A 20,560-nucleotide genomic window follows, 5' to 3' on the forward strand; every position below is an offset into this window, starting at 1 on the left:
TCGTGTGTGTGTGTGTGTGTGTGTGTGTGTGTGTGTGGGGAGGGGTGGATGACTCACCCCTGTGGCCTGTCGTGTGTGCAGCGGCTGAGCTGGCTGCATGTCACTGGCATGTTTATTCATCTGTGAGGCTAAAGCTGAGCGAGCTCCGCTGTGCTTTGTTAGCCATTAAGGAAGGAGGCGGACAACAGGTCCCCTCCACTGCCAGCTGAGCATACCCACTCACTAGATAGATAGATAGTTGTGAGCAAAGAAAAGTTAGCATTAGTTAGCAAAAGCACAGGCGTGTGTAGTCTGAAGACCCTGTAACGACTATAGTGTACACTAGGTGAAAGAGAAAAAGGCATAACCTACATTTAGCTACACTCTTGTTTTTTTAGTTTGGCTAACGTTCCATCTCGTGTTCTGTGTGCCGAAACTCTCCCTCTCTGAAACTGTGTTTAACATTTACATTTGGCAAGTTATCTAGCAAAGTGAGAGTAAGGTGATTTCAACAGATTATTGAATACTAGAAGCAGAGCGGCTGCACGCGCTCCTTTCTAGCGTCCCTCGCCACGCCCGCTGAACTGGCAGTGCTCATTCCTACCGTGCCGCGTCGGGGTTTCTTGAGTCAGGGGTGTCAAACATATGGCCCGGGGGCCAGAACCGCCCCGCCAAAGGGTCCAATCCAGCCCACAGCATGACTTTGCAAAGTGTAAAAAATTGCACTGAAAAGTCCTTCAATCCAATGTGAATTGTGCTTGACGCATCGGTGCATGCTCCCTAGTCCGATACCTCACGAGTCCGACACCTCACAAGTCCGAAAAAAGAGGCATTGGACAGGGGATCATGTCTATGTTCCCCGGCTTCTATGTTCCCCGGGTTCTATATTCCCCGTTTTTCACTAACCCTAAACCTAACCTCCCCCAGACCCTAACCCAAAACCTAACCTCTCCCACCCCCACGCCTAAACCTAACCTCCCCCAGACCCTAACCCAAAACCTAACCTCTCCCACCCCCACGCCTAAACCTAACCTCCCCCAGACCCTAACCCAAAACCATGAGGTGTCGTCGGACTCGTGAGGTATCGGACTAGGGAGCAGTCCCCGACGCATCCGCGAAGACCGCGTACCGTGCACACCCCGAACTTTGTAACTACGCGGACGTGGCTGGGCAGAAAACTCCCGCTCCACACGTTTTCTCGTCAGGATTCCGTGTCTGTCATTTCCGTGCGACAGTCCAAACGTCAAGCATAGAGTAATTCCAGCTTAAGACGTACCAGGTTTCAGAAGCAAGTTAAATATCAAAGCAGCTACAAGGAATTTCCAACTGCTTCTGAAGTCTAAATCTCACATCATACCTACAACAGCAAATGAGAACATCGGCGAGGAGAGCAGTGATTTCTATATTGTTATCTAAAATGCCTGTGTGCTGCCCGTCACGTGTTACGTCCATGTTTTGTTACGGATGGTGAATGAAGCAGTGACGTCAACCTTATGCAGTAAATAAAACAGCGGGGGAGACTCTCTGACTCAGAGAAGCCCTGCCTGGCCTGCCAGACAGACAGACACAGTCAAACAGACAGGCAGAGTCAGACAGACAGACAGACACACACAGTCAGACAGACAGGCAGAGTCAGACAGACAGACACAGTCAGACAGGCAGACAGACAGACAGACAGATAGGGTGGAAGCTCTCTGATTCAGAGAAGCCCTGCCTGCACTGCCTGGCCTATCCGTGACTCAGACAGCCCAGTGGAGACAGCAGGAGGAGCCTCGGTGTTCAGGAAATTCATTTTCGTTCCAGGTGAACAGTACCACTTTTGTCCACAGGCGCCGCTACAGTAAACACTAACCCTAACCCAAGTGAAAGTTTCCTGTAGCTGCTTTAAATAGCATAATGTTTTCTGTATTCATCACTCTCTCCCGCTTAGCGCTTAGCGCTTAGCTCGACATAGCTATTCTCTGTAAAGCCCTCTGAGACAAGCTCGTGAATTAGGGCTAGACAAATAAACTTGACTAGACTTGACTAAATGGTAAACTATTTTCATTCCCCTTGACTATATAGAATTGCACATAATGGTTGCCGTCAATTGTAATGCACAGTTACAGACAGTAGATTTGATCAGTTGGTTGATGGTAGCTGAGATAACCCTACGTATAAACAATCAACATGTTGTTAAAAGGTACTTGTACGGTAATTCTTTACACTAAGAGGCCATTTACACCTGGCACTAACGTGCGTTTTCTGTGATCAGATTGCAATCAGATAATTCTTGACCACAGTAACATGATTGCATTTACACCTGGTATTAATGTGTCTCCAGTGTCCACATTGAGATCCGACTGCGATCAGATCAGGCAAGCTCCATAGTGTAGCCCAGCAGAAGAACATCAGTGACTGTTGTCGTATGTGGTTTGAGAGGACGCATTGCATTTACATTGTGTTCAATGTGGCCACAATGACCACCTCCAGAGGTGGTTTGGTCGATCAGATCGCAAACACCAAAATGACACCAAAATGAAGTTTGAGTTTGAAAATGCGTGTGATATGAACAAGGTGGCCAATAGCAAGGGGGCTACTGCCCCCACACACACACACAATTTTGCGAACACGATAGCGTCAAAATGCAATCACAAAACCTTACAGGTATGTACTTGACATACAAATGAAGGTCGAGTTTGAAAATGGGCGTGATCCGAGCAAGGGGGCTGCCTGTCTCTAATATAAGCCTGCCTCCAGTAAAGGCCCGGCTGGTCGGCTACTCGCTGCGGTTCAGTAAATAAAGGCTCCGGCAAATATTAGAGGATTTACAGTAACCTAATATTTTGTCCACTGAGTGTTTTAAAAACAAAGCTAAATTGGTATAGGAGATCAAAACATACGTTCGGAATCACTTTTCACCATTTATGTGCCAATAATTTTAAATGGGTACCCCTCATTAGTTACAAATGCATGTTGTGCATGTGTGTGTGTGTGTGTGTGTGTGTGTGTGTGTGTGTGTGTGTGTGTGTGTGTGTGTGTGTGTGTGTCTGTCAGTGTCATGGTCAGTGTGTGTGTGTGTGTGTGAGAGCATGTCGCTGGAGTGTCTCATTGCTGGGTTAGAGCTGCAGAAGCAGAGAAAGGGATGGAAACGGCTGCAATCTGAAACCTTGTTAGGAATTTATGAAGTGCTAAAATGTTTTCTCCCCAGGGAGAGTCCAGCCAGCTGCCAGTGCCACTGTGAGCCATTTAGTGCAGAGCCTCTGGGCGTCACCAGCCTGAGATGGCAAGCTACACTAGACACACACACACACAGTACATGCACACACACACACACACACACACACACACACACACACGCACACATGCATACATTATTATGTATAAGCTGCATCACTCAGAAATCAAACAGCCAATGATTTCCACTGAGCTGAAGATAATTGGTCCTGCGTTGTCATTTTTGACCCTCCTTCCCTCTAGAGGAGGCTCTGCACAAACCGTACCGTATTTAACATCATTCTCGTTACTTTGATGCTGGCTGGAATCAATGCTTGAGCATAATCAGGGCAACTGACCTTATTTCATAATTGATAGTAGTTTATGTTAATGTAATGTTCCTGAGGTCCCAGGGATGGGGATACATTGATGAATTCAAAATCACTGATCAAGTCCCATAGCTGAAGCATTTGATTTTTTTTATGCAGAATACTGTAACTGAAATGGATCTGCCTAAACACTGAAACTCTTGTCTTTTTTATAACTGTTTATTTTTAATTAATTTTTTTATAATTTATTATTGTTTATTTGTATTGGCACATTCTAACCATCACATTAAATATCTTCTGTCGGTATCTCTTCTCAGTGAGCTTGGAATCATAATTATTATTATATATTTATTCTCCTTTTGCTTATTTTGCCCTATTAAACATTTTCAGAAATCTAACTTCAACCAATCAATGTTATATGAAAAGCTTATTTTTGACCAAGATGCCAGATGGCGTTTTCTAATTCCAAGGTCTCCTCTTTCTTTCCTCCCTCTGGTGCACATTTCAGTCAAGGCCTACGTTCAGGCTCTTAATTCCAAACTGTATTTACATAGCAGTTTTTCAAGTGCTTCAGAGACCATGAAACATCAATAAATGAATGGGCAACAATAGAAACTTGAAAACAAGGTTATAGATAGTACACGTCATAACCACAAACATCTCCTCTGTCTCCTCTTGCAGTTTTCAGTGAGGACCTACATTCCAGCTTATACTTCGTCAATGCATCTCTGCAAGAGGTAGTATTTGCCAGCACCACAGGGACCTCGGTGCCCTGCCCCGCTGCGGGCGCGCCGCCCGCCTCGCTGCGCTGGTATCTGGCCACCGGCGAGGAGATCTACGATGTCCCTGGCATCCGCCACGTCCACCCCAACGGAACCCTCCAGATCTTCAACTTCCTGCCGTCCAGCTTCAGCAAGCTGATCCATGACAACACATACTACTGCACCGCCGAGAACCCCTCGGGCAAGATTAGGAGTCAGGATGTCCACATCAAGGCTGGTGAGTCCACAGAGGAGGCTTGGCGGAGCAGGAGTAGAGTAGTAGTAGTAGTAGTGTAGTGGTAGTGATAGGAATAGATGTAGAGAGTAGTCATCATGGGCCCATATTTTGCTAATTTCCCCGCAGCGGTCGCACTAGGCAATTAGCGCGAGACGTTAGTGTTAGCAAATGAAAAATAATGTCAAAGGTATTGTTGTAGATCGACCAGTAGCAGTATATATCCTTCCAGTAATCTATTTAACTCAAGCCTCATTCAAGTTTCCTAAACACAGATTTTGTGCGTATGGCCAAATTTAATCCAAAGCTATGTTGCCTTTAAAAGTTTTACATTTGTTGTGCCTAACTTTCTTTCAAAATAAATTAAATAAAAGACACATTTGCTTAATCAAAATGGACACTGAAATCTACAGTAATAATGATGTGATTCTAGATGAGCTGGTCAACTCTCTACCTACGGTAGGTAACCTCTGACCCCAGAGAGAAAAAAAGTCTAGAATAAAATCAAAGGCATCTTCTGAACGAGGCTCCTCGTACATCGAGTCATCATTTTGCTCTTCTCATCCTCTTCAGTTTCTCGGGAACCCTACACAGTCAGAGTGGCCGACCAGAAGGCGATGAGAGGCAATGTAGCCGTCTTCAAGTGCATTATCCCGGCTTCTGTCGAGGCCTACGTCACTGTCGTATCATGGGAGAAAGACACCGTCTCACTCAGCTCAGGTAAGACAAACAATTTTTAGATACAATACTTTATCCATAATTTGATACATACTAAGAACAGGCATCATGTCTAATGTAAAGGTAAACTGCCAGTGCCAATACAAAAAATGGCTGGCCTTTTTTGTACCTTTGTACATATTTATATTTTCACAGAATACAAAGTAAGGTGTTTTTAGTGGCAGAACAGTGAAATGTTTGATGGAGGGAAAAGTATGTGTTTCTCTCAGCACCCTCCCTGCTCGGCTCTGTGCTCTTTGGACACTCTGTTCTGTTTCACTGTGACTCATCTCACCTGTTTACTGTGGTGGTCGGCCATTACTGGGGCTCTGCAGCTCCGCGCGGCCCCGTCCTCTCCCCTGTTTACTGTGGTGGTCGGCCATTACTGGGGCTCTGCAGCTCCGCGGCCCCATCCTAGCCACAGGATGTTGCTATCTGTCACACTGAATCGTCGAGCCGAGTCCTGCCTTCTCTCTCCTCTCTACCCTCCACCTCAGCCAACTCCATTTTGGACTCCAGCAAGGGGTAAAGTGGAGCAATTGACATAGCATCATTGACCTAGTTACCCTCCTTGGTTGAATCCAATGGCCGAGCGTGAGCATGCATGAAAGCAGAATGTTCTGCAGGTAGAATCTGTACTGAAGTGAAATGGGATGCTTATCTGTTTGATTGCTCCATGTACTGGCTGATTTAGCGTCACACTGAGGCGTTCAGGGACCTGTAAGTGAGCACTTGGTGTCATTTGACTGAGGGCAGAATCTGGGACGGCGTTTTGGTGGCACTTAAATGCATCTGCTCGAGCATGCATGATGTGTCCTCTGATCCATACCAGCGACTTGTTTACTCCAGGTTACTCCAGTTACTCGCCTCTGATCCATACCAGCGACTTGTTTACTCCAGGTTACTCCAGTTACTCTCCTCTGATCCATACCAGCGACTTGTTTACTCCAGGTTACTCCAGTTACTCGCCGCTAGCTGCCGCCGAGAGCGGGCCAATACGGGAGCGTGCAGATGTGATGATGTTCTGTAAATGAAATGAGAGTCATGTAGACGAGACTCACAGATGATGTTCATCTCAGCCATGGTTGAAGAAAGATTTTTATAATGAGGAGACAACGCTCCGACATATCACCGCCACGTCTCTCTCCAAGATGGAAAATTGTCCTTTGACCAATGTTTTGACGTTGAATAAAACATGTAGGCGTGATATGTGTGTGTGAGAATTGTAGCGTTTGAAGCCTTGGTGTTTGAGTCGTTCCTCTTTAGTCAAAAACCTTTTTTTTTAACCCCTTTCCTTTCCTTTTTCTTTTTCCAAATGTTGATGGATTGTATTGTCTACTTGCCCACGTTCTTTTGACTTCTCGCAAGCGTTCAAAAGAACAACGATATTGGATTGTCCGTGTTTACTCCAATAAGTATTGCAGCAGGCGAGTGCTGTCAAGAGCATGAGCACACGGTCAAAATCACTGCTGCTCCCTGATAAATATTTGATGGTGGATTCTGATGCATGAGCGGATTCACCTCCGACTGTTATGGAGAGGGTATGTTTACTCCAGGAGCAAGGGTTAGGAGGAAGTGTGTGTGTGTGTGTGTGTGTGTGTGTGTGTGTGTGTGTGTGTGTGTGTGTGTGTGTGTGTGTGTGTGTGTGTGTGTGTGTGTGTGTGTGTGTGTGTGTGTGTGTGTGTGTGTGTGTGTGTGTGTGTGTGTGTGTGCACGTGCACGTGCGTGTGAGAGAGACACTATGAGGATACCAACAAGGCTTGACAATGGCAACTGGGTGCAGTTTGACCCATCCTAGTTTTCCGACTCCTTCTCCAGCCCCTCTCTCTTTTTTCAATTCTTCATGAAAGAAGACTCAAGTCTCAACGGACAAAAGAATAAAGCTATCCCGCAGCCGCGCTAAATTATTAATGTCTGTTTTTTGTTGGGAGTGGTAACATCAAGCACACTTCCCTACCCTTCTATTGTGCATCAGAATGTGAGGAAGAACACTCAACACTCAAGATATTCCCCGCACCAGGAGCGCAGCGTCACCAGGATGAGATCTCGCTGTTCTTGAAAAATAGTGAGAAACGGCCTGAAGATGTCACTTAATGCCACTGAACATACAAAGTTTGGACACCTTGACGGATGTTTTTTTTTTTTTTATCACTACCAATTGTGTGTGTCCTCTATAAACCATTTAGTTGTTTCATATTATTGTGTAAATTTGCATTAGATCAGTAGCGTTCAAGGCAAGCAGAGAGGAACCTCGCTTGGATCGTGGCTCGCGAAATCTGTGAATATCCAGTGATTCACATCAGGGTCAAAAATAGATGCATAATTACAGTACAGACTAGGGCCTGTCTTAATTAATAAGCTGTGATTGAAAAGTTAATTACAATATGAATTACCTCTCAGAATGAGGACTGCTTAGTAGTCATTTGAAGCAGCCTGTTTTCAATGTGAATGAGCGCGGCGCGAGCTCACCGGGCCCTAACGTTGCCGCTAACATACCATTAACCCGTCACGCATGTTCAAATGGATCTCGCAGCAACGCGCTTTCAAACGCCTGGCTCCAATCGCCTCCTCACTGCTCCTGAGAAACAATTGACAGAGCTAATAGAGAGATGAAAGAGGGGGAGGGGGGGCGGAGGGAGGGGAGGAGGAGGCTGCATCCTATGTTGCTGCCTGGCTTTCATATGCTGGGCCTAATGCATCTCCTTGCTTTTGTGCGTGCGTGCATGCGTGCGCGTCAAGTGGCCATGCTTTTGAAAAGGGCTGAGCCTGGGATGCTGTGTCTTTTTGTGTTTCCCCATCTACCAAGCTTTTTGTCTCATCTTTCCTTATGAGCCCTGGTAATGAGGCGGCCTTGGTTTCAGACAAGAACAAAACCAGTGTGTGCAGTGCCTATTGACTGGGCTGCAAACAACACCAAGGCCTCGCTCTCTCCTTGGAGACTCACGCACTCGTGTACAATATGTACATTGTATGTTGTATGTATGTTGTGCAACGGGCGTGGATTCCGTGGTTATGTGCAGTTAACCTCTCGATTCGGCTTAAAGGGGGTCTGACCCCCCAGATTTCTTGCAAAACGGTATTCTACTTGATTTGAAAACTCTGCAGGCAAGATGACCGCCTATACTCCCTTCTTTACCCTGGCAGAATTCCTAGGCCATAACTAATATAACTTGGCCAATAAGTATGTAACATACCAAATAAAACAAACGGTAATGTCTTCATTTGATGTAGAATGCAGAGGACATGTAACTGTTTAGTTAAACTCGCATTCCAGGAATATTGTATTTACTGCGCTGCTCCAGATAACGTAGTTGGCTCGAGCCTGTTTCGTCCTGGAACCTACAGTATGCCTGGAACCCACTCGCTTTGCACCAGAACACAATCGATTTGGGGGTGGAACATGGCAGGATTGGCCAATGCCAACGCCAGTGCCCAGAACTGTCATATCAAATCATCGACAGAGGCGCTATGGCCCGCTTCCCAGTATTTTCAGTGTATCAGAGATACAGTAGATAGATAGAGAACATTAGAAATATAGCCAGCCACGTTATAAACAACAAACGCTGGTGATCCGTATGGAAACAGTGTTACTCGAAATGGTTAAAAGTTATATCAATTTGGTCATTCAGTGGCGTTTTACTGCCATGTAACATACTGTAACTAGCTAGCCGCTAACATTAGCCACGGTAGGCGATTACACATGATGCATTGCTGTTAAAGGGCTCACGCCGCGTGAACTACAGTAATAATCACATGAAAAAAAAATCACATGAGTGGGGCTCGCGCAAATACCATCGTAACGTAACGATGTATCAAATCGCCCATTCATTTGAGGGCACAAAAGAAATCAGGTTTGAACCCATAGAGGGCACTTTTGCTGCTGAAATGATAGGGGTTTGTAAAATTGTAACAGATTTGTCTCAAATGTGGAGATTTTGACCAGAATCCTATACCACCCCAAAAGCCATATATATTGGTTAAAAGCTGAAGAAAAGTGTTTTGGGGGTAAGTTAAACTTTAATGTATTGATTGTTACCCATTTCACACCATACACTACATTGTCTATCATATTGACTATGTCCCATTTGTTCTTTTTCTATGGATATACAGTAGGAACATCGTTAGTGTAGACTCTGTATAATCTCTAACAAATGGCACACTGTGGCACTGTATGTGTGTGTGTGTGTGTGTGTGTGTGTGTGTGTGTGTGTGTGTGTGTGTGTGTGTGTGTGTGTGTGTGTGTGTGTGTGTGTGTGTGTGTGTGTGTGTGTGTGTGTGTGTGCGCGCGTGCGTGTGTGTGTGACGTAGTGCAGTTGTTAGACCCTGCTGCTTTTTGCTTGTGTCTGGTTCCTGAAATGAGAACTCTGAAACGCAGATTATGTGTTGTGGACACAAATTATGTGAAGATTATGTTCCTCCAGCACGAAATTGGATTATGTAACTATATCACAAATTGGATTATGTCACAGTATATAGCATGAATTGGATACATTTTTCACCTGCTTGTCACGTGAAGAGGTTAGCTAACGGTTAAGTAGCCAAGTAGAGCGACTTCGGTTAAATTATTCGGTTAAAAGATTATAGCCGATTTAATCCTTAGCTAAAAAGGCTAGGCAAACTGAAACAATTTGGGTAAGGTTAGGGCAGTGGTTCCCAACCTTGGGGTCGCAAGTGGGGTCACCTGGAATTCCAGTGGGGTCGTCTGATTTTTTTTTTTTTTTTTTTTTTTTTTTTTTTACACCACACAATTTGTAAACTACAGAAGAGGATTAAGGCCACATGTGAAAAAAGTGAGGAAAAAAGTCATGCCATCACTGATGTCACTTGAGCAATTGTGCTGTTAGCTTTTGTAAGGGATACAGGGGTGTTTAGTAGGGTGTGAGGTAGTTTAGGTGTGTGTGGTTGTGAAGAAGAGGAGGAAGAAGAAGAGACCTAAGAGGACCAGAGGGGCAGGATGGGGGGAAGCAGTGGGTGGATAAATCCTGAAGGAGGAGGTGAGGTGATGTGGGGGAAGCTGGCTGGCATAAAACACCAAAGACGAAGAAGAAGAGAGCCATCTCTCGGCAGGCAAAGGGTGGATGGATGGATCCAGAAGAGGGCGGCAATGCAACATTGACGATGCCAACTGCCATAAAACACCAAAAAGAAGAAGAAGGATCGAGCAGGATTCAAAGCGGAAGCCGTCGAGCAGCGAGGGAGGTCGGTGCGCTGGCACGAGGGTCGAGAGGTCCGGGTGGTCAAAGAGGAGAGCGAGGCGGCCGGAGGGAGGAGCATTGAGGAGGGGGCGGAGCCCCGAGTCTGGAATTTGTTTCATATTCTGTGAGAGGCAGCAATGTGCCACAAGGCATCCAGTCTGCTGGAAAGCCATTAGAAGAAGATAATAAAGATTTTTGTGACGTCAATGTCGGGTCACAAGCAAAAGAGGTTGCGAACCCCTGGGTTAGGGTATGGTTTTAGTCAAAATTAAATTAGAAAAACCCTGCCACAACCAAAATGATGGCTTCACTCAGGCTACATCATCATTTCGAGATGGGAGAATGAGTTTTTCTCATTTTTCGTGCGCAGAGAATGTATTTGCATTTGAAGACATCGTGCTCATTTCACAATATTTCAGAAGAGCAGGCTTGTTTGCAAGGTCATGCAAGGTCATTTTGCAGCGATACATTCATTGCACATACAGCTCCTCACCAGGTCGAGCAGGATGGAGAGCTTGTGCCTATAGTGGCTGAGTAGAGGAGAGGTGAGGAGAAGAGAAGGAGAGGAGTAGAGGAGTCTCCGCTGGCGTTGAGAGATAGGGCTTTCTCCTTGGAACAAACACACAGACCTTTCATCTTTTCAGGCTGCAGATTAGGCTGGAGATGGAGGACGGGAAGCTTTGTGGCACAGGCTTACTGCAAGGCTGCTGGAGAGGGATGACTCCATAATAAGCCATTACTACTACCTCTCTCTCTCTCTCTCTCTCTCTCTCTCACACACACACACACACACACACACACACACACACACACACACACACACACACACACACACACACACACACACACACACACACTCTTCTTAACTGTGCCTGACTATTCATTCCTTCTTTTTTGTGCTCTCTCTCCTTGACTTCTTCCACACTAATGATACAGAGGGGCATTGTTTATTAAAATCGTTGATGCTTACACACAGCAACTATTTTTGTAACACATTAAATATGGCACTAATAGCAATACCAGATGCTGACATAGCTTACTGTAGAGTTTGCACTGCTCCGTGTTGCGCTCACACTGGAAAGAATGAGAGACAGATCAGGGAGATCAGTGATCATCTCTCTTCCACTTTCCTCTCATCATTTCCCTACCTTTTCTTTCTTTTTTTTCTTTTCTCTCATCCTCCCTGTTTCACCTCTTCCCCTCTCCTTTCCTCCTCTCCCCTCCTCTCCCCTCCCCTCCTCTCCTCTCCCCTCCTCTCCTCTCCTCCACAAGCCTTTGACGATTGGCCTTCCCTCCTCTCTTCTCATATCATTGCATAACCTGCTTGGCACACTGCCCCAGTCAATTTCCTCCTGCATGGAAAAAAGCTGTTTTTTTATTTGCTTTATGCAAATAGGTCCATCCAATACTCTGGGCATCAGTAAAAAATAAACATTTTTCAGTCACATTCATGTGTTCCACTTCCTAACTGTTTAGCATTTAACTGATGAAAATGCCTCTCGCACTCTGGCATTCTGCTCCCTCTCCCTCTCGTGGCTTCTTCTTGTGAGTGCTTATTGAAGCTAATTAAACAGTTTGCTTGCTAATAGAATCACAGTCTTAACCAGCCACCAGCTCCATCGCCGGAATGTTAAGGATGCCTCCAAAGGAGCTACTGTACTGTAGGTGTTTTGGTCAACACAGGATCAGCGCTCGGCGAGGATTTATCATGCCAGCGATGTGCCACCTCCTCCATTTTTCACCGAGATTGACAGTGAGGGCACCGAGAGGCAGGCGGAGACAGGGCTGTAAATTCAACACGCCCAAAGTCAGGCCAACCTTGAAAGGAGGGCAGAGCGGTAGAAATAAGCTCTTAAGTGGTGAAGAGGAGAGGAAAGGAAATGTAGAGGAGGAGAGGGCAGGTTACAGGGGAGGAAGGGGGAGGAGAGTCGGATGGGGGAGAGAGGAGAGAAAGCGAGGGAGAGAATAGGGAGAGAGGAGAGGAGGGCGAGGCACAAGCCTTTCTCCCCGGTAAACAACAGACTGCGTCACATTAGCCACACCATTGCCCTGAGCCCTTTCTCTTCTTTCTCTCCATTTCCCTTCCTTCTTTCTTTCTCTCTTTCTCCATCCTCAATCTCCATCTCTCTCTCTCTCTCTCTCTCTCTCTGTAGATTTATATCTCTCTCACACAAACATGGCTTCTTGATCCTGTTGTGGCGGCTGGAAAATGGGTCATGGCTCAAGGAGTGTGCGATTCCTGCATGTAACCACAAAGCAATTGAGAAAGTTATTATTATTGTGTGTGTGTGTGTGTGTGTGTGTGTGTGTGTGTGTGTGTGTGTGTGTGTGTGTGTGTGTGTGTCTCTGTGTGCGTATGTGTCTGTGTGTGCGTGTGCGTGTGTGCCTGCACATGTATCCATATATACATGTGTGTTTGTGTGCCCGAGTGTGCGTCTGTGGATGTATGGATGTGTTTGTGTACAGTACAGTATGCTATACTCCACCCATCCTGCAGTGAAAGCTTATGAAAACAACACAGCTTATCATTTTGCCCCCCCCCCCCCACCCCCTTCCTCCCCCCCTCCTCCCACACACAGATCAGCAGTTGGTGAAATGCTGACCCTTGTCTTTCACTGCACCCCTTTTCCCAGTCCACTCACACACAGCTGCTGGAAAACTATGGGAGATGGGGGGGGGGGGGGGGGGGGTGCTTTACCGGTAGTGTTTATTTGTGTGTGTGACTGCGCGTGCGCGTGCGTGCAGATACAGATACAGATGCATTTTCATTTGAATGTATGTACAGTAGGTTACCTGTGCGTGTGCATTTGACTGTGAGTGAGTGACAGTGTGCTATGTGTGATATTGTCAAGTGAGAAGTGGTGTGGTGCGGTGTGTGTGTGTGTGTGTGTGTGTGTGTGTGTGTGTGTGGGGGGGGGGGGTTGGGGGGTTCGGTGCAGAAAGAAAGAAAAAAAACAGGAGCTAAGAAAAAAAAATCAATATTTGTGTGCATTAATCACGGTGCTGCCAGAGAGAATTATGGGAACATAAGCTGAAGGATGCATTTTGTGCATTTGCAACATATGAGTGCTGTGTGAAGGGGAGTTTGGGGAATTGGGAGAGGAGGAGACAAGACCCTTTTAGCAAGAAGCGAAGGAAGAGTAGAGATGGTCTGCGCGGGGGAGGGGGGGGGGGTGTTCTCTTCATATGTTGTGCATTTCTACAATGCTAAACCCATTCTTTTCCCCCTTCTTTATTTGTCCATCTTGGTAACCCTTCCTTTTACAGTCCCCTAATTACCAAGTATTTACCTGGTAACTTCAAGGTATTTACTGTGTATTACCTGGTAGTTACCAGGTACAGTAAATACATAAAAACCAGGTGTTACCAGGTATTTACTAGATATTTACTCAACAACTACCAGGTATTTACCCGGTAATAACCAGGTATTTACCAGATATTAACCCCGATAACTACCAGGTATTTACCCAATAATTAGCTGGTATTTACCTGACAATGGCCAGGTATTTACCTGGTAATAACCAGGTATTTACCAGATATTAACCCCGATAACTACCAGGTATTTACCCAATAATTAGCTGGTATTTATTTACCCAGTAATTATAAACTTGTACCAGGTACATTCCAAAACGTTATCAAGTAAAACCTCACAAGTTACCCAATAAGTAAGCTTAAACTGTAATGTAAAAGGAAGCCTTGTTTGTTTCCATGGTATTACCATATTCTTACTGTACCATATCCTTTGGAATAGAATATCCCATTGTCTCTGCTATCAGCACAAACTTGTACCATGTAGATTTTGGTGGTCAAAGTTCAAGGTCACTGTGACCTCATGAACGCCATTTTCTAGCTGATTAACCCGATATCTCAGGAATGCCTTGATGGAATTTCAGCACAAACGTCCACTTGTTTAATTGTTGTTATTGAGTTGATTTCTGCAATAACTGCACTTTATGGCTGTTTAAACTCGACGAACGTTGACATTAGTGCTCGAGGCAGACACCCACGGAGGGGCGTGTGTGTGTGTATATATATATAATATATATATATATAATATATATATATATATATATATATATATACAGATATCTATACATATATATATATATATATATATATATATATATATATATATATATATATATATACATACATACATACACACTATTTTTTAATTAACCTATATATTCTTTTTCTTGTAAAGCTTTCATACTATGTAATGGTTTTACAACAGTATAAGTTACATTTTCATTGTTTTCATCTACATTATTAACAGTAGGGGGAGAACCTTCACATCTCCCATCAGCTGTCAGGATTGTCACTTGGAGAGAATGACAGCTTTGACTTTGACTTTGTGTTTGCACGCTTGCTGTTTGAAGTCTCCATCTGGGCTGTGGTGAAGGCTTGAGGACATGATACATATTTGATAAGGATGGATAGCAGGCTTTCTGAGACAGAGGAGGAGGGAAATCGATCTGGACCGGTCTTCCCAAAAGCATCTTCAACCTAAGGTCATCCTCTGCAGCGTCCTCCTGGCTCCGCAGTTCAGGCATAATTGTGACTTTGTGGGTCTGATATCTGATGCAGATTTCTATTGCATATCAATCTTCCCGCGTCCTCACACATTTCCTTACGCTCCCCACTACGGTATGATCTAATAGAATAGGAATCCCATTAAACTGGGGGGAAGCCAATGCTGGTTTCAGCTCTCAAATATGGTTTATCTATCTATTATACTAAGACATCTGCTGACATTGTAATCACTATGCACATAAAACAATAAAGCAATCTGTTTAGTGACGGGAGACTGAACAGCAGACAACATTCTGGCACGGCGGCTGTGATTCCCAGCTGATACTCCATACGGGTAGACAAAATCAACAACTGTTGAAGCGGGCACTCTTCCATCAGTGTTGACTAATAAACAGTAGCAATATGGCAGCCATTAGGCTGTTTAGGCAGGGAATGATTAGAGTGGTGATGGCTGGGCGCGTTGGGAGACTGAACACGCTCTCATCTTTAATAGGCAATTTGGCTTTCTGTGATGGGGGTACCTCTTTGTTCTCTCTGCTTGGATTGTGAGGATAGAGGATTAAATAAGCTGCGTTTATATACAGTATACTGTCAGTGTCCTGCAGAAACCTCCTATTTACAATTATGGCCTTGACTAAGGCCAATGACAGACATTCAAAACCTGCTGTACAATCTCAAAAATGCATTCAATTAACTTTCTCGTCATTCCATCTTACACCTGTGTGTGTACTAGTGCATAAACACAGTCCTAGTTATGGTGCATTCCAAAGACGAATAACACCAGGACAATGCAAAACAATGCAATGCCATATTACTCTAACAGAAAGTACTATAGTGCATTGAATTCATATGCAGCACTGCCATTTTAACTGATACTGTAAATTAAAAGATAGTCTGATCTGAATCAATCTGAAGTCTGATCTGAATCAATGTGAGCACCAGATTTTCTTCATTACTGACTGGTAGAGGTCTTCACGGTCTAAAATGACGGAGCCGGACCTAATGGACCTGGGAAATTTGTGCCCGGACCCGGAGTGGACCCGTCTATTATTAGAAATCTGAGACCCAGCCCTGTACAGAACTGAGAAAGTTGCTTGCTAACTGCTATTACAAGTTGTATAAATGAAACTTTGTGCATCTTTATTAACTAACGCTATCGCATTCTCCCCTGGTTGATGCTGCCTAGCTGCTGCCAGACACTGCCTGACCGTGACGGCAAGAAATTTGTAATACAAATAAATCCACGTTTTCTGTTATTCTTCTTGCTGATTGAAAAGCCATGCCTAACGTTGAAGGCAAGGGATATGTTGCCAACATCTTCACTGTGCGTGCATTAGAAAGTGCATTTCACAGTGAAAAGTTGTCTAATGAGGGCTGCTACTGCTAACGCTAGTTAGATAGCAGTACAGTGGCAGTCTGCTACCGCCGTTCAGTCACCCAAAAACACACACAACACTAGAACCACTCACATGTACATGTTGTGACTTGTGTACTCACCATGGGTATGCACACATGCGCCTCATGTAGACGAGGAAGTCATTTTAGTTGCAGATGGGAACCCTCTTTGCTAGTTATTTTCTCTATGGATTTACTTGCAGTTTGTGAAAACAAGCCTCACTTGCGCTGTGCTTTCATGCGTTTCTCTCATGATCAGCGCTAATCACGGGTCTTCAGCTAGACCCGGGACCCGCGGGGATCCGTGGTGATAGAATCTGACCCGACCCGGACCCTAATTGACCATAATAAATATGGACCCGGCCCCGTACGGGTCTCGGGTAGGGTCCCGGTCCGAGTGGACCCGTGAAGACCTAGACACTAGGTTTTGATGGGCCTGTGAGATATGTTGGTGATGAAGCGGGTGGGTGGAGCGGGTCTGTCCTGCCAGACTTTATGGATGACTGTACAGCATCTCTCTGTTGAAACGGACTGGAGCCGAGCCAGAACTCTGTCTGGCCCCGGGCCAAGACACAGATTAGTAATAAGCATGGTGTGAGCTAATTACAGGCAGAACAAGCAATTCATTTCTGTTTATAAACTCTCCTGGATGTGGTCTGTTGTACTGTGTGTATGTGTGCATGCACACGTGTGTGTGTGTGTGTGTGTGTGTGTGTGTGTGTGTGTGTGTGTGTGTGTGTGTGTGTGTGTGTGTGTTTGTGATGGCGACAGGTGGCATGGCTCGTGGAGGAACCTTCCCATATGCTCCCAGTTAAAGTGTTGGGGAATGGAGACAAACTGGTGTGCTCAATCACATCCCGTAATGCAACACAGAGGCCATTTACACCTGGCATTAACATGCGTTTTTGGTGATCAGATTGCAATCAGATTGTGTTTTATCACTTGAAAGTACAGGTGCAAACACCCCCAAAATGCATTGAAGAAGGATTGCAATCTGATCAGCCAAACCACCTCCGGAGGTGGTCAAAACGCATACAGCAACTGCCATACGGAAATACATAATCTTCATCTTCTTTGCAGTTTTATGGCGGTTGGCATCCTTAAATGTTGCCTTACCGCCACCGACTAGATTGCTAAAACTCCATTGCAAATTACGGAAATACGTCCTCGCGCGCGAGTGTTTGTTAGCACAAAGAAAGAACAACACAGCCAGAGCTAGCATTACACACTAACGTTAACAGCAAGAAAGGAGAACTAACGCTATGGATGATATTGACACTCGTGGATGGAGTCACTAGGAGACCAAGTGCCTGCTTTCAATTTGGTCTGACGAAAGTATACAAGCTAACCGTGGCAGTGCATATTGCGACCGACCCATTTATGAAGTAGTGGCTAAGAAACTGGCAGAGAATGGCCACAACAGGACCTGGCTACAATGTCAGCGAAAAATTAAACACCTGAAACTGGCTTACAGACAGGCCAAGGACAAGAACAAGAAATGTGGCAGGGGTAGGGCAACGTGTCCTTTTTATAAAGAAATAGATGCAGTGCTGGGTGATCGGCCATCGTTTTGTCCAGGTGAAGGGGACGTTCACTGTCCATGCATTTGAGCTTAACAATAACCTCTATTTCCCTGTGCATGTATGCAAACATGCATGCACACGTTCAGGGGGCGTGCACATGATGACGTTCGAGCTGGAGAGCAATCGGATTGCAATCTGTTCACCCAAAACGCATGTTACAGTAGTGCCAGGTGTAAATGAAATCAGGCTGAAGTGATAAAATACAATCTGATTGCAATCTGATGGCAGAAAACGCATGTTAATGCCAGGTGTAAATGGCCTCACAGTGTCTGATCTCATCTTAAAAGTGACTGATGGAGGGAAAAAAGGCACTTAAAAACCTCAAATGACTCTACTGACCAAATAAGGATTTTTCACTCCGTTTTCGCCTCTCGTCTTCCATCCAATCAAGGATTAATGTGTGCTCCTGTCCTGCTCCCATCAGGGATAAATTGCATTGAGACCCTTTAAACTTTCACACAGAGCCCTGCTGGTGCCTGTGGCCCCCCGTGCTGGGCTCCAATAAGCCCTCGTTCACACCATACGCCAAAGCCACGCTGCCGCACGCCACGCCACGCTTCAGTCTGCTGCCTAACATGGCTGCTTCATCTGCAAGCTGTTTGCAACCCACCTCCACCCCAACTCCTGCTTTCATGCTGTGTCTGACTTAAACAATGTCATTTCTGTTGTCATTGTTGCTTGCTCTGTTCTGTACCTGGGGGTCTTTTGTTGCTCCCCTTGCCTTAAGGCTATTCCATGTTGCTCATGGAGGGGCAAGGAGCTCCCAGAATCTGCTGCTGCCGTAGAACAGAGCCATACCGCCAAATATAACTCATGCTAATAAAAGCTTTAAATTGATCTAAGTGGTCTTGTGTTTTTGACTAAAGTGGTCCTGACGGAACTAAATAACAGGCTAGAGTACATGAACACAACATCACATAACTAAATAGCCTGGACAACATTTTTGGCTCTCAGGACGACTAAAGATTTAGACTGAATTGTCAACTCGTACATTCATTTCCATCTTCTAGTCTGAGATTGCACTCTGTTTGAGTTATTTCTATGGCAGTTTCCCCCCAGGGGAATTCCAACCAATCACTAATAGAGACCAAGTCCAACGTATATCGGACTGAATCTTGCGTTAGTTACTCCAGTCAGGTGAACGTAAAAAACAAAAACAAAACGTTGACGAAATGTCCTCCAAGCAGTGTGCCGTTTGGATTTCAAAGTAAGTGGTACTTGTAATCAATTTAAAACAGCCTCGACAGCAGGCAACGCCCGCAGCCATTGTTGTTAGTCCTCTGTGCAGTCTTGACAACCGCGCTTGACAACGGCTTATGATGATGACGATGAAAGACCAAGAGCAGCCAAACTCAACTCTGTGGCGTGGGCGGATTTGAAGGTCTAAAGATTGGCCTCGAGGTTTGAACTCAAATGCCAGAAAGAAAGAAAAAACAGTGCATCCTACTGCACTTGACTTCAAATGTGCTTTCAACATTAGGATTCACCTAAGTTGACTCCCTCTGTAGCCAGTGACCAACTGACATCTTTGCAAGGTGACCCCTCTATTTTTTTTTTGATGAATGAGGCATCAGGCATCATTATTTTTTCTCCACACACAAGCAAGTCTTCATTTTTCTCCTCTCTTGCCTCTGCCTTGGCACGAACCTTGAGATCACACGCACGCACGCACGCACACACGCACGCACGCACGCACACACACACACACACACACACACACACACACGCATGTGCACACACACACACACACACACACACACACACACACACACACACACACACACACACACACACACACCCACACAGAGTGCACTTGCAGCCTGTCTTTGACCTCACCTTGCCATTGTACATCCAAGATCCAAACAACAGCCAAACTCACTGCAGGCTGTGGCTAAGTAGCTGTGGTGAAAAGAAATGGACTGGAGAGGAGACAGCCAGTCATTTTCTGTCATAACCTGATTGCCCGTGTGTGTAAATCTTATTAAGATCAAACACAGTTGTTACTCGTTTTATTTGACCACTTTATTGCTGGGTTAAGGTTAAGGTTAAGTTTATTTCATATGGACATCACAGAGCATTGGCGATGTAACATACATGTATGCACAACAACCAGATACACAGTGTTATATAATATAATATATATAAAACCACATGAGTAAAGCTATACCACTGTGCTGCTGCAGTGGTAACAGTGGTGGGGGGGGGGGGGGGCTTTTGCTATTTAAATGTCATCGTTTAAATGACAAAAGCCCCCTTCACTGCTGCCCTGGCAGTGGCATTAACGCTGCAGTATTACCGCGGTAATCTTTAATATTTCCTCCACCCTGATTGGTCCTGAGATGTGGGAGTATCCTGTAAGTATATGTGCAGAAACATCAGTACATAAAGCGTTAACTGGCTGTTAACGAGATAATCCTCTGTCACGGTGAGTGCGGCCTGTCAAGCCGTCATTTGCGCTGCGGTGACGTCACGGGGGCCACGACCACGAGCAAAGTGGCCTTTGACAGACGCAGCCTGCAATCTTCACATCAGCGTAGGAGTCGAGCCAGCCAATCAGTGCGCAGCGCCCATCGCCGCACACGCTTATCACCTGCATACAGCTGCTGTTGCCCCTCTGAGGGAGTGAGGGAAGAGGAGA

The 20,560-nt window shown here is 45.3% G+C and overlaps 1 protein-coding gene across 9 annotated transcripts in view; it reads left to right on the forward strand.

Moving 5' to 3' along the window:
- dscamb (Down syndrome cell adhesion molecule b) overlaps positions 1 to 20,560 on the forward strand; it is a 177,342-nt gene that overhangs the window by 15,361 nt on the left and 141,421 nt on the right. For all 9 annotated transcript variants that reach the window (XM_083637246.1, XM_083637248.1, XM_083637244.1 and 6 more), the window contains exons 2-3: positions 4,185 to 4,502; positions 5,073 to 5,219. In XM_083637246.1, coding sequence (XP_083493372.1) covers positions 4,185 to 4,502; positions 5,073 to 5,219 — 465 coding nt within the window. The remainder of the gene's footprint in view (positions 1 to 4,184; positions 4,503 to 5,072; positions 5,220 to 20,560) is intronic.

Source organism: Poromitra crassiceps, assembly GCF_964638095.1.
Source record: "Poromitra crassiceps genome assembly, chromosome: 5".
In the NCBI taxonomy this organism is placed as follows: domain Eukaryota; kingdom Metazoa; phylum Chordata; class Actinopteri; order Beryciformes; family Melamphaidae; genus Poromitra; species Poromitra crassiceps.